At 37.7% G+C, this 14,848-nt stretch overlaps 1 protein-coding gene across 1 annotated transcript in view; it reads left to right on the top strand.

Annotated features, from left to right (window-relative positions):
* The first annotated feature begins 1,420 nt into the window (after positions 1–1,420).
* bcl11aa (BCL11 transcription factor A a) overlaps positions 1,421–14,848 on the top strand; it is an 86,394-nt gene continuing 72,966 nt past the window's right edge. The window contains exons 1-2 of the mRNA XM_088351708.1: positions 1,421–1,777; positions 7,458–7,910. Coding sequence (XP_088207834.1) covers positions 1,723–1,777; positions 7,458–7,910 — 508 coding nt within the window. The 5' untranslated portion in view covers positions 1,421–1,722. The remainder of the gene's footprint in view (positions 1,778–7,457; positions 7,911–14,848) is intronic.

The following is a 14,848-nucleotide window of genomic DNA, read 5'->3' on the forward strand; positions in this document are numbered from 1 at the left end:
ATTAAGGGCCCTGCTTCTTCTTCTTACCAAGGTCAGCAGCTTGAGTTTCACCACCGGCACTTTTTTTTGGACACGGTGCCCACTGAACGCATTCCCTCTCATATAAAAGCTAGAAAAACTGATTTTACTTTACCAAAATTACGCAAAATATATTTCAGGAGGAAAACTTTCTCCTCTACTTGAAGGTTAGTCATATTATCCACCATAGAATCTAATTATCTTAAAGCCATTGCCAACATTGCAGAGAAACATTGTATGCAACGAGATTAGACACGACACTCCAAGACAAACACGTACTTTAAAGAGAAAAATAAATAAACAACTTTCAGGATAAACAGGAAAACATATTTGCTAATAGACACTGACCAAAGTTGTAGCATAGGTCTAAGGGGATATACACAAATCACAACATCTAATACTTAAAAATATAAAATGGATAAAAGGGAACAAACGCGTAATGAACGTGTAATACTATTGTCCTTGTTTTCACGCACTTTTCCAACTGTATGGTACCCGTGGGTACGCCAGTCCACGCTGTCAAATCACATCCAATTTATTCTCATGTGTGCACGCACTAGGTTAATACTCATTGATACAAACTTGCTGAAAATATAATTAATGTTTTATAAACATTTTGCAGACAGGTAAAAAAAGCTTGTTCTTGGTTTTTCGGTTGTATGCACATTTTTTCCCAAGTGTTTTATGCCCGTGGGCAACGTACGTGCGACGCCCGTCCACGCAAGTCAATTCACGCGTACTTTCGTGTAATGTGTGAGCGCGCAAGGATCATTCTCGCCCCACTCCGCGCCTCCGCTTGCCCTGTTTCATGTCCACGTGCCTTTTCTCCCTTTGCATATTGCTTTCATTATGCATCTCTCTCTCTCTCTCTCTCTCTCTCTCTCTCTCTCTCTCTCTCTCTCTCTCTCTCTCTCTCTCTCTCTCTCTCTCTCTCTCTCTCTCTCTCTCTCTCTCTCTCTCTCTCCCTCTCTCTCCCTCTCTCTCTCTCTCTCCATCTCTCTCTCTCTCTCTCCCTCTCTCTCTCTCCCTTTTACGAACACCCTTCCCTTCCAAGTGCGTCTGTCCGGCCCCCCTGATCTCTATGTCCATTGGTTTCCACCGGGTCTACTTCTCGTGCGTAAAACCTCCCCTCCCTCCCGTTTCCCCCCTCCCCTCTCCAATGAGCGTCCATTGGTGTTGTTATTTCGCGTCTCAGCCGTCCCTCCTCCCACTCCCACTCCCACTCGGGTTCCTCGGCCCTGCCCATGTTTTTTGGTGTCCGTCCACCGCCTGACGTTCAAGTTCGCCGGTGAACGTCACGTCCGTGCACTTGAACCCCCAACCAAGGGGGTGGGGGGAGGGGGGTAGAAGCAAGGGGGGGCTTTTGCCATTTTTTTCCATCGCTCTCCCCTCTTTGCTCTCCTCTCTCACCATCCTCATACACACACACACGCTATCTCTCTTTTCTCCACTCTTCTTTCTCAAAAAAGCCATGAAGGCGATCCCGCGATCCATCTTTCGCCTCAGCGCCATCTTTGTATAATTTCTAATTAATTTATTTTATTTTTTAAAATTTTTGCCTTCCCCTTTAAATGCTTTCGGTGCTTGTTGTGCGTGGATGACGAAAGCGCCGGATCAAGACATTCTTTTGCCCCAGCGGAGTCTCCGATGTCCACGCGCGGCTCTTCCCGATGTGATCCGCACTGAGCGCCGCTGCAAGCCACCATGTCTCGCCGCAAGCAAGGCAAACCTCAGCACTTAAGCAAACGGGATTTCTCGCGTAAGTACGACCGGGGAGCGGGGTGAGATTGTGATACATTTTCCCAAAACAGTCCGCCAAAACGCGTTATAGTTCGGTAAAACCGGCGGCGGAACGTCCGCTGCGAGGACAACCGGGATGGAACGCTCAGACCAGCGCGCAACTGGACTCCAGTGCGACGAAAATAAGTTTTGTAGAGGTTCTAAGTGGGTTTTCAGGGTCCGACTGGGTCTTGGTCCGGTCCCCCCACCTAGGACCGGTCCGGTCAGCGAAGGCGCACGCGGCTATGGAGTGCGCTCAAAGCTCGAAAACAAACAACAAAAACCCAAATCCCTCTTTCGAATTTTTCCTTGTTTAGAACAAGTTTTGCATATATCTCTTTTAAAATCCCCCCGTCAAAAACTTGCAACCTAAATCCGAGAACCCAAAACAAAACCACCTCGTGTTTACAAACTGCAAAATCTGCGCCAGGCGCACACAGCGCGCATCGATTTCCTTTTAGAAATCCAATTGTTTCGTTGCTCATCCGAATCGAGGAACTTTTTTGCAACTTTGCTGCACAAACTCCAGGTTGCAATATGATTATTTTTTTTTATAGTTTAATACCTTTTAAAAGAGCTTTCGGCGCAGATGACCAACATTTTATATCCATTACCGTGCGTTGCCCTAACGAGATAAAATATCAATATTGTTTAACTTAAATCGCACCATTACGCATGACATATCGATCCCCGCCGCCGCACTGTAATTTGCCGCTTTAATTGCTCTAATCAATAAATTAATCTAATATACTTGGACCACGCGATGATACAATTTTAACTGTTCATAAAATCACTCCTAAATCAAAAAATAAACACAAATTATAAATATAGTTAAACCCCTGGTGATGTGTCGGTATGCTGCTTGGCGATTGTCCATAAAAACTCGACAGTTTTCAGGGGGTGGGGGTAAGAGGGTGGTGGGGGGATTCGATTTTGTGACAGTGACCATGACAAAAAACTGTCGCTAGGAGGCAGACCGCGATCAGAAAATCCAGTGCAGAGCTTGAACTTGATCGTTGTGCACGCTCACTGCTACTATGTGGGCACTATTGGGGAGGGGGTAAAGGAGAGGGAGGGGTAGCAAGAGTTTAGGGGTGCTATGGGCACCCCACTTCTGTATTAAGTCACACATGCCATAGTCTTCGCATCACCAACCTCTATTTTACTTTGACCCCACGCTTACATTAAAAATAAACTAGAAATATACGTATTTTCATGAAATTGCACACAGATGCATTTTTTTATTTCATATTTATAGCATGAACAAGTAATTTTTTTACCTTTTACCCAACTCTTTAGTGTAATTAGTTTTTTGGAGTCCATATGAAGATGAAACCGAATTCAATGAATGAATGGCCTTTATTTTTCATTGTATAAGTATATCAGTGCAATTTCATAAATGGATAGATAGATAGATAGATAGATAGATAGATAGATAGATAGATGGATAGATAGATAGATAGATGGATAGACGGATAGATGGATAGATGGATAGATGGATAGATGGATAGATAGATACTTTATTCATCCTTGTAGGGAAATTCACAATTCCAGCAGTATCTTTGTGTTGAAAATACAATAATAATAAAGTAAAAGGAATATAATACATAAATACCCAATGTAGCGTGTTGATATAGAGTATTTAAATAGTTAAATAATAATAATTAAAACATATTAAGAAGTTGAAATCTGCAAAAGGTGAGACATTGTTAAAAAAAACAATATATTAATGATATATGATAAATATGTGCATGAACATTGTGCTCATGGACGCTGTAGATGGGATTTCAGGGTGGTAATGGATTTTGGGAGGAAGGTGTTCCATGAAAATTATAGTAATTATTGTAAAGATTTGATCAATATTGCCGTTTTTGGTGTTTGTGCACCGATTTGGGGGAGGGGTTTCTCTGTTGTCGAATTTATCATGCGATCTCCCTGTCCCACTTTGTAGGCAGATGTGTGCAGGAGTGCTGAAATGATAATTTGTGGTAAGGAGAAAAAAAAAAGGGGGGGGGGCTGTGCGGCCGTCGTTCACATAACATGAAAACCACTCACTCACTCTCACATTCCTACACACGGTTCCCTTTTATGAAACGGAATCGGTACCAATCACCCCGCCCACGAAAATTAAAATCTATTTTTTGATCCTCGGTGGTTTGAAGTTCATTAGAGAGGGAAATTGGGTGACTGAGTAAAGAAGGTCAACCGGCGTTAACCTTCGAAGGGAAGAAGGAGGGCGCCAATCGACGATTCTTAAATTCGGCGTTTGGGGCTCCGGGGACAAAAAAGGTGTTCTTCAAAAGTGGTGAGAGTAGGGGACGGCGTCCGACAGCTCGTCTTGTGCTGGGGGGGCTTTTCTTTATTTTTCTACCTGAAACTTTTCCAAACCAGCTAATTCAAACTGTTGTTTTTCGTCTTGGATTTCACGTAAAAACGTTAAGATCGAGATCAGGGGTCGGGAACCGTTTTCACTCAAAGAGCCAAGACGGCAAAATGTTTGTGGATTTTGATATTTTACAGTAAGAGACACAGCATGTATTTTAAGACAAAAGCTGCTAAAACTCATCTCCCGATAAAATCCAATTTTATTTCACTGTGTGACGTTTGATGATTTCCTAAAATATATGAAATGATAACAATATCCGAACCTGTATTTCATATCAACAAATACCCTACTTAGAATTTGTCTTCCTCTCCAAATTATGAAGTTCATTTCGACCGGCATTTTAGTCTTGAATAATAGTTTCTAAACAGGGTGCAAGCAGAGTCGCATCAAAAAAATGTAACCCAAAATCTGTACAGTATAACAATGTGACGAAGATGTATCTTTTGTTGCACAGTATAATGAAAACAATGTCAACTGTCTCCCACTGGCTCTGCTGCCATAGCGTGAACTAATTTTTAGTTTTTTTAGGAACAGTAACAGGTTTACATTTTTGGTGACAGCTCGTTGCTCTCTGCAGGGTGAGCTTTTTTTCGTGTGTTTATGTAAATCTGAGGTGTTGCTTAGGAAGCAGACCACTTTAACACACATATTACAGCCGGCATTGTCTTTTTTTCTGTAGTGTAAACAAAAAAAAAATCACAGTGTGCTCCGTTTCCTGTTTGCCACTGTCATTTTTAGCCTCTGGTAGGGGTGGGCTCGTATATTGCACTCTAGGTAGGGCAGGCTAGGTAGGGAGAAGTGCAAAACGTGTGCTGGCAGTGACAAACTCTGGCATTTACTCTGAGAGTGGCCGAGGGTGATGGGTAATAGAGAGAAGGGCTGCACTATCTTCATAGATACAAAGCACTTTGAAGAAATTGATAAAGGGGCGAAGTATCAATTCCAGTTCAATAGTATCCATCTAATCTAAGTACTGTCTTTCTATATATGATATTATATTTGGATTGATACACCGAACCCCAGTGGTCACAAGTCTAACCTTGGTAATCAAGGGGTAATTATGAATCTTCAACATCTTAAAAGTCCACAAGCGTGTTGTAGGCTATCAGTCCTTTTTGTTCATAACTTGCACAAACTACATACTTGAAAATCTATTCAGGGAATAGTAAAAGGTGGATGTCACACTTGCATGCGTGTTCCAATGCATCTCATTGACTAAATAAACTAAAAAAATCCTTGACCTCTTAAAAGTCCACAAGCGTGTCGTAGGCTATCAGTCCTTTTTGTTCATAACTTGCACAAACTACATGCTTGAAAATCTATCCAGGAAATAGTAAAAGGTGGATGTCACACTTGCATGCGTGTTCCGATGCATCTCATTGACTAAATAAACTAAAAAAATCCTTGACCTCTTAAAAGTCCACAAGCGTGTCGTAGGTCATTAGTCCTTTTTGTTCATAACTTGCACAAACTACATGCTTGGAAATCTATCCAGGGAATAATAAAATTTGGAAGTCACACTTGCATGTGTGTTCTGATGCATCTCATTGACTAAATAAACAAAAAAATCCTCAACATCTTAAAAGTCCACAAGCGTGTCGTAGGCTATCAGTCCTTTTTGTTCATAACTTGCACAAACTACATGCTTGAAAATCTATCCAGGAAATAGTAAAAGGTGGATGTCACACTTGCATGCGTGTTCCGATGCATTTCATTAACTAAATAAACAAAAAAATCCTCGACCTCTTAAAAGTCCACAAGCGTGTTGTAGGTCATTAGTCCTTTTTGTTCATAACTTGCACAAACTACATGCTTGAAAATCTATCCAAGAAATAGTAAAAGCATGCGTGTTCCGATGTATCTATTTGATTAAACAAACAGAAAAATCTCTTCTTTTTAACAACCTTTAAGGGAGAAAAGCGCTACGGCCACAAGTGGTAGAAACGCAGTTTAGCGTTAACTCTTCATACAAGCTTAATTCGTTTCAGGTTAATGCTTGTTGGTCAAATTTGTCCTGATATGAAAACAAGATAAAACTAATTGGTCTGCCTCCCAAAAGCATCAAAGTTATTCCTAAATAGCAATAAAACACATCTTACTGGTCACTAAAACCTTTTCAAATAGCTATTAAACACAATAAATACAGTGATAAGATAGATAAGATGATAATAACTTAATAAAATGCGAGTTTATTATGAATTTTTACCTCGGAGGTGTGTGGGTGGTGAGGCAAGAGTGACAGATTTAGCACGAGATTGCTGATGATACGTAAGCACTTATCATATACTTAAATCTAAAATTACGTTGATTCTTTAAATAAACTAGAACAACAACATTTTTTACAGTACATACTCTATATTTTATTTTTGTCTGCAGTTCAACAATCGTTCTTTCAAATCATCTGTTGTTGGTGGAAAGCGCATGCGCAAACTGGGATGAGCTGCTGGTGAGTGGTGAACGAAGTGGTGCAGTCAGGCAAAAATCACTCTTCCTCCTCCCGAGTCCTCACAGATGAAACATGAAAATTTGGGTTGGGTTCCTCGAAATAGGGCTCGGACTCGTTTGGGTTTTAAAACCTGCGGATCCGGGGTGGGTTGGGATGCATTTTTTTAGGCCCACTCTTAACTTTAATCTAGATCAGGGGTGTCAAACTCAATTATACAGAGGGCCAGAACTCCAACCACACCTTTGGTCACGGGCCAAACACTAAAATTTACCTTTTAAAAAAACCCAAAACATGAATAAATATGAATTTAAAAGAGTCAGGAATATTATTCCAGAATAAACAAACTTAAACATTAAATAAATCAAAAAATGTTACCCTCCATAAAAATATCTCCTGTCAAAACCATACAAATTGAAAATATGAAAAAATAAAATTTGTGCTTTTCACTTTTGGAATTTTCTTTGAAAAACATCTTCATATTATTCTTGAACTCTTCAACTTTCTGTATCCTTTCTCTGGATTCAAGTTTTGTCTTGTAGTGCTGTTTTACATTAAATTCCTTAGTTACGGCCACAAAATCTCCACAAATAAGACACACGGGTTTACCGGCAATGTCAGTCAACGTAATTTTCTCGGTCATTGTGGTTTTTAATATCGGAGTATAGTTTGAAAGTTATCAGCGTTTTATCCATTATAGTAGATGTATACAAAATTACTTAGCGGGCCGGATAGAATGGTACGCCGGGCCGGATGTGGCCCGCGGGCCGTGAGTTTGACACCTGTGATCTAGATTCTATATATCTTAGTTTCTTTCGTCTCTATTTCCAGCGGCCGACTCCTTTTCCGCGGCGGTCGTCTCGTCGGAGGATCTGTCGGAGCCCTGTTCGGAGCACTCGGAAGGTAGCGGCAGCTTCGGCGTCCGCCGCCCGGGTTCGACTCCCGCCCGGCCGCTGCGACCCGGCCGCTCGCCCCACCACTCGCCGGAGCAGGACTTGCTAACCTGCGGCCAATGCCAGGCCACCTTCCCCCTGGCGGACATCTTGCTCTTCATCGAGCACAAACGGAAGCGATGCCACGGACCCCCCTGTTTGACGGTGGGGCGGGGGCTGGATAAGCCCCCTTCCCCCTCACCGGGTCTGGCCTTGACCCCGTCCCCCGCCCTGAGCATCCTGCGGGGCCGCCGGCCCGTGGAGGTGGGCATCCAGGCCACATTGGCGGAAGACGACGACGAAAGATTCCTGTCGCCTCGAGGGATCTGCCCTAAACAGGAGCTTCTGCCAGGTAACGGCAATGATATGTGTCGGATTGGATGAGTTTTTTGCGGATTATTTTTTGTGGGGCTGCTTTAGACTAGTGGTTTTTAACTGGTCCAACTTCAGGGACCACCAGCCTACCCTTAAAGACAACCCTGATTAGAACATTTTTTCCACTTCTCTGTATTGAATCAAGGGACTGCACAGTATAAACCAAAGATAGTCGTATATATTTGCATATAAAAAGAACCAAAACCACTTCAAGTACAGTAATCCCTCGTTTTTAACAGGGATTATGTGTAGTAGAAAATACTTATTTATTTATTCATCAAAGGTACTCTCTGGAATGTGAAACTTTGTTACTCTCTGGAGCCCTCTCCTGGCCTCCAGTCATGATCGTAGCCCCAGTCAGCTTATTCACGAAGCGCGTCTCAGACTCTTCTTTTTAGAATAGAATAGAATAGAATATACCTTTATTGTCATTGTTACAAAATGGGTTAACACATTGTGACAAGGAAATTGGGCATGACACTCCAGTTTCACACATTTACAGTGAGGTAAAAAATCCAAGAGTATAAAGGAACAGAGAAGATAAGGTTATGAAACAAGGAGGATAAGGTTATAATTGTAATTTACACAACATTTACACAAGAAATGTCGGCATGTAGGATGTTACACACAGTTTGGTATCGTAAGGGTTTGTGCAATATGCATTTGGTGCAAAAATAGTCAATGTTGCAAGAAATAGTCACCATATGCATTTGGTGCAAAAATAGTCATCATAGTGCAAACAAAGATAGCCAACATTTTTATAAAATTTCAGGCGTTTGGACTGTATTTGAAAAACAAGCCTTTTCTTACTTTCACCATTTTCATGCTACACTAGCAAAAAACTGACAACAAGCTTGGAGTCACTCTTCAAACTCCACTAAACTCTTCCCACTTTCCTTCTACCCATTGGATTGCTCGAACAGCGTTGCTATAGGTGCAGTGTGATTTTCTTTTCATTTTATAAAGGCTCTTTGAACTAAAGTAGGCATTGTTAACACATACTTAATAGAGAAAACATTATACCTTTAATTTCTCAAAGATACCGAGAACGATACACCCCACCGTTAATACGCTAGTACACATAGCAACCATAGAAAAACCTAATTTACGGGCTGAAGTATATATGTAACAAATAGATCAAAATATCAATATAATCATGCCATTTTAATGCTCAACAGTCGTGAATAAGGACGTGATCCACTTTATCTAACATTAGTGGAAAACTGCTTCAATTTAGCTGCATTTTCAAAAAAAAATCCTAGAAACTTCACTTGGTTTGTCCTAAAGATCATAAAATCCATATCTCAACACGTGTAAAGAAACTTTATCAGTCTTTTTCTTATGAAATGGCGAAATACGATCATTTGAGACTTGGATTTTAGCTTAAGGTGCTGATTGGGTGATGTCAATTGACCTGATACAAAAAGGAGTTTGTGTAAAAATGGTGTTAGCACTGACCTTGTAAAATATTGAGAGATTTCTTCTCATGGGAAAATCGGTACAGAAGACGCAATCAAGCTTTAGATTGGTTCTCGTACAGTGAAGTATTTCTCATTAATCATTTTTTTTTATTATTTTTTATTTTTTTGTCAGATTAAAAAGCAAAAATCCAAATTTAAACAATGAAACTGAATCAATGGTAGCTGATAGACACGTCTTACTGTATCCACCCTATTTATCTAGATAATTCAATCTCCAAATTAGAATAAATAAATAATAAACCAAACAAAAATACAGAACATTTGGATTTCTCAGCAGGTTGCAGGATCAAGTGTTTCTTTTTTTTCAATCTCCTTTCCAATCTATTCATCACTAAATCAGATATTTAAATAAGGAGATTTCAATGGCTGAAAAATCCATCGAGATCATATTTATTTCCCTTTTTTTGCTCAGATTGCTTAGCAATTGGAGTTTGTTTCTTTAGTCAGATTGATTCATTTACCGAATCCCTTTACCTCTAAGTTGTAAATATTAGCTTTTAATAAGTTGTATTTCTTTGTATAAGCTAAAAACAGACCCCAAAAATCAGTTACTTGGCTCGGTTTGTATTTTTATCTTTAAACTTGAGGTGACAGGGTTTAATGGAGCCTAAATTGACGATATAAACGTGTTTTTTTTACTTGACTGTCTTTAATGAAGTACAGGTGAAAATTTTTCATAAATTTCTTTATTTTTTTTGTGTGTATTTTACCTTTTCAATTAGTGTTTTTGTGAAAGAGCAAAAATATATTAACCCTGAGTGAAACACATATTAATAATATTAATAATAAGTTAATAAGATCAACTTTTAATCAACTTTTTGAATTAAAATCCTGTGAGCTATTTGTAAAACCAGTAAAATTGAACCCTCTATGATAATAATAATCAATACTAGGATAGGAAAAAAAAAATAGGGGGACAGTGTCAATTCAAACATAATTTCCAGACAAATTTAGGTCACTTCCTACGTTATCAAATATTGCTTGAAGTTCGAGAATTTCCTGCAGCACACCGATTGAGAGACATAGAACACAACAACATTCAATTGCCACCAAAATTGACCGATGCACTCCTCTTCCAACCTGAAAAAACATGAAAGCTTTAGGTGCAATATTTAAAAGAGAAGTACTAATACAGTTTTGCAACTGGCTGAATGAGTCTGTTAGCATTTCACCGCTAATGTAGCCACTTTAGCCCAACAATTTAGCTTCACACCAACCAAATGGATGTTTATTTTACATACATTTTGCTCTGGCTCAGGGCGGCAAGGGAGAATATTTGACATACTCAGGGTATTCATTTTTTCTCGTTGAAGAGACAAAAAACTGTAGCCAGAAATGCCCTGCCCACAAATTAACGTGTGTGTTTCCAAATAGAAATCTTGAATCTTTAATTTTACTGTTTCATGATTATGATATCAACAAGTCATGTGGACAATAATAATTGTAATACGGCAAAAGGAGCATAGGAAGTTAAATTGCGGACGTTTTTGGACATCATGTTTCGAACGGATCAAGAGATTCAAGGGATTCAAAGATTCAAAAGGTTCAAGAGATTCAAGAGATTCATGAGATTCAAGAGATTCAAGAGATTCATGAGATTCAAGAGATTCAAAAGATTCAAGAGATTCAAAAGATCCAAGACTCTATATTATATATTGTCTTCATTGTCATTCACATAGAAATAGAAGTAAAGCCAAATTTCAAGTCTCAAAGGACTGTTGAGGCCACAGTTAGAACATACCCTGATCTGAAACCTGTGCATTCTGGGAATATTTGTTATTTTACTAAATATATACAATTAAAACATGTTTTTAAACCAAGATAAGGAGAGTTTTAGTAAAAAAATGGGACCTAATAGTCACGTTCTCTACTCATTGGGTCGGAAATCCTGACTTTGGAGTGACTATTTTCCCAAATGGATACATTTAAGATATCATTTTTGAAATAGAAATATATGTAATGAGAGTTTTTGTGAAAAAATGGGACCTACAGTTCTTATAATAGTGACGTTCTCTAATCATTGGGTCTGAAATCCTGACTTTCGAGCGACTATTTTACCAAATGGATACATTTAAGATATCATTTTTGAAATACAAGTATATGTAATGAGAGTTTTTGTGAAAAAAATGGGACCTCTAACCTCTATAACAGTCTACTTGGGGTCCGAAATACAGACTATCGGGGTCAACTCTTCCCCCCTTACGACTCAGACTCCCATTCCAAACACGAAAAAGCCGTTTTCTGGGTTGAACCTCCGAGAACGTGTGTTTTATTTTATATATTTTTTACTGCACACACAGACTTCTCTCGTGAGGCCTCAGCAGATGTTCCCGCCGGTGTGGTTTCCCTCTCGTCACTTTCTCGACTGAAACGCGACTAAAACGCTCGCACTTGAATTACTTCGCGCGTCGATTCGCCTCGGAAAAGAAAAGTCATTCGTATAAAGCGTCTTAACACCGCTAATTATTTGTTGCGCTGCCATCTTTTTCTTCCCCTTGCATTTTAATTTGGGTGTTTTATTCAGCGGACGCCTGTCTGTACCAAATTAGCTAGCAAAAAAAAGGAGAAACGGTTAAATGAGGAGAGTGGAGGGACATAATAAAAAATATACTTTTTTAGTGCCAAATGTAGAAAAAAATATTTCAGTAAATACCTACGAAAATATGCCATACAAATAAAATGGAAACATAAATAACAATACAAATAATAGTTAAATAATATATTCATCTGTTTTGTCATTTATTTTGTTATTTATTTATTTCTGTATTTATTTTGTCGTGTATTTGGTAGTGTATTTTGTCACGTATTTTCATTTGTATTTGTCTTGTGTTTTTTCATGTATTTTCTCATGTATTTTGTTGTGTATTTTGTTTTGTGTTATGTGACAACAAAATAATATTCAAATGAGGGGGCGTGTGTTAAACTGGCTTTTCAGCAATCGGTGGAAAGCTGAGGCATCTGGACCGCCTCCTTTTTTGAAGAACATTTCATTGAAACAAAATACCGTGATAAAAATATGATGAAATACTTGACAAAATACACAACAAAACACACGATAAAATACACGACAAAACACACGATAAATTACACAAAAAACAGGACAAAGTACAGAAAAATACACGAAAAATACACGACAAAAAACAACACGATACGAAACAAATACATGACAAAATACATGAAAATAATTCTTAAAAAATACACCATGAAACTACAACAAAATACATGAAAAATACTCAACAAACTAAAAAAATACATACATAAATAAAAGAGAAAATGCATAGAAATATGAATATTTTGCATTTATTTCATACATTTAGTTATTACTTGATTTATTTATTAATATGGTGTATACGTTTGTTAGAATTTATTTATTTAGTCATACTTTTATGAAATTTTCTTTTTAACATACACAACAAAATACAAGACTAAATAAATACATAAATAAGTAAATGACAGAATGCACAAGTATTTGACTAAATTGCATCTTTTTCATATATTTAGGTATTACGTGATTTATTTTTGTATTCATTCATAAAAATGGCGTATATGTGTTGGAATGTATTTATAATTTTATTACACACAACAAAATACACGACAAAATACAATTAGACCAAAATATACATCATAGAGGACTAAATAAACAAAATACAAAATAAATGACAGAATGCATAAATATTTGATTAAATCGCATTTATATCGTATATTATAGTATTGTGGGATTGATTTATGTGTTTATTGATAAATATGGTATATATTTGTTGGAATTCCTTTATTTATTTATTTTTTTCCATAACAAAATGCACGGCAGAATACAGGACAAAATACACGACAGAGTACAAGACAAAATGATCATAATTATAACAAAATACACAACAACATACAAGACCAAATAAACAAATGAATAAATTGCATTTATTAGTTCTGTTCTGTTTACTGTAGGTATTTATTGATACATTTATTTCTATATATAAAATGATTGATCATTCTTTCAATGGACATGACAAATTATACAACAAAATACAAGCCAGAATACGCGACAAATACACAACAAAATCCAAGACTATTAAAAAACTATAGATAAATGACACAATGCATTAATATGTTAATTAATTCCCTTTATGTAATATATGTAGGGGTTGCTTGATATATTTATGTGTTCATATTTATATGACATATCTGTGTAGGTATTTATTCCTATATTTATTTCTATATATGGCGTTTTTTCTCCGCCATACTCTAAATTTGCAGAATTACTGCCAATCAAACGTGCATTTGACCTTTTTGTGCAGAATCTTCAGCGGAGAGGGCGTGTCTTTTCTTTTCTATTTTTCCTTTTTCAAGCCAACCTGCTTGTCGAAGCATGCACACGCATACTAGCTCAACTGGGTTATTAGAGCCATTTACATCATAATGCAAGCGCCCGCTCGCCTCAAAAGCATCCTGTGTGGGAACGTCTCTCTACCAACAGCTGTACGCTGGAAAACCGGCTCGGTGGTCGAATTTTTTTTGATCTTGCGTGCACTCGAAGAAATAAATAAATGAATAAACAAAACAAATCGTATCTACTCTGATAATAAAAGCCAGTATTCTCTTCTCTCCCCTGTCGCTTTCATACTAATTGACCCCAAACTGTCACGGCCGAGTAAATACGTCGAAAAAAAGGAAAAAAAAAACGGAAGGGGTTTCAGCCTTGATTATATCTACCCGGCGTTCCTGACGACAAAACACGGAAGGGAGCGGACAGTTTTTGCCTTTCTTTTTTATTAGTGCTGACTTGTTGTGTTCAAGCGACATCTCTAATTATAGATTAGATTTTGCTTTACAGTAAATTAAGCAGTCATTGCTGTTTTAAGTGATTCTCACATGGATGTGTCTTCTTTAAAACTCCACCGTCATTGAAATAACACTCCGACCTGGATGGAACTCATCCTTGTGTGTTTCTGTCAGAGATGTAGGTTTGGTCTTGGCATGTAATACAAGCTTTTTTTTTAAATAATGATAATAATGATATTAAAAATACAAATAAATAATAATGATAATAAAATATACTGTGATTTATCATCTTGAGAACAGTTTAAATGCACAAGTGGGATAGAATAGAATGCATTGTCATAACATGTCAAATGCCATTGAGCCAAATAGAAAATAATAACGTAGAATAAAACATGTAATTGTCATGATAATATTTTGAATGCACAAAAAAAAAGAAAAACGGACTAGAATAGAATAGAATAGAATAGAATAGAATAGAATGAATTGTCATTAGATAGATAGATAGATAGATAGATACTTTATTCATCCCCTAAGGGAAATTCACAGCATTACAACATATCATATCAGGTCCCATTGAAGCAAATAGAAAATATTATTGAATAAAATTATGCAATTTTCATAATAACATTTTAAATGTACAACAAAAGCAAATGAGGACATA

Source organism: Urocampus carinirostris, chromosome 13, assembly GCF_059441175.1.
Source record: "Urocampus carinirostris isolate Australia breed hairy pipefish chromosome 13, RoL_Ucar_1.0, whole genome shotgun sequence".
NCBI lineage: Eukaryota > Metazoa > Chordata > Actinopteri > Syngnathiformes > Syngnathidae > Urocampus > Urocampus carinirostris.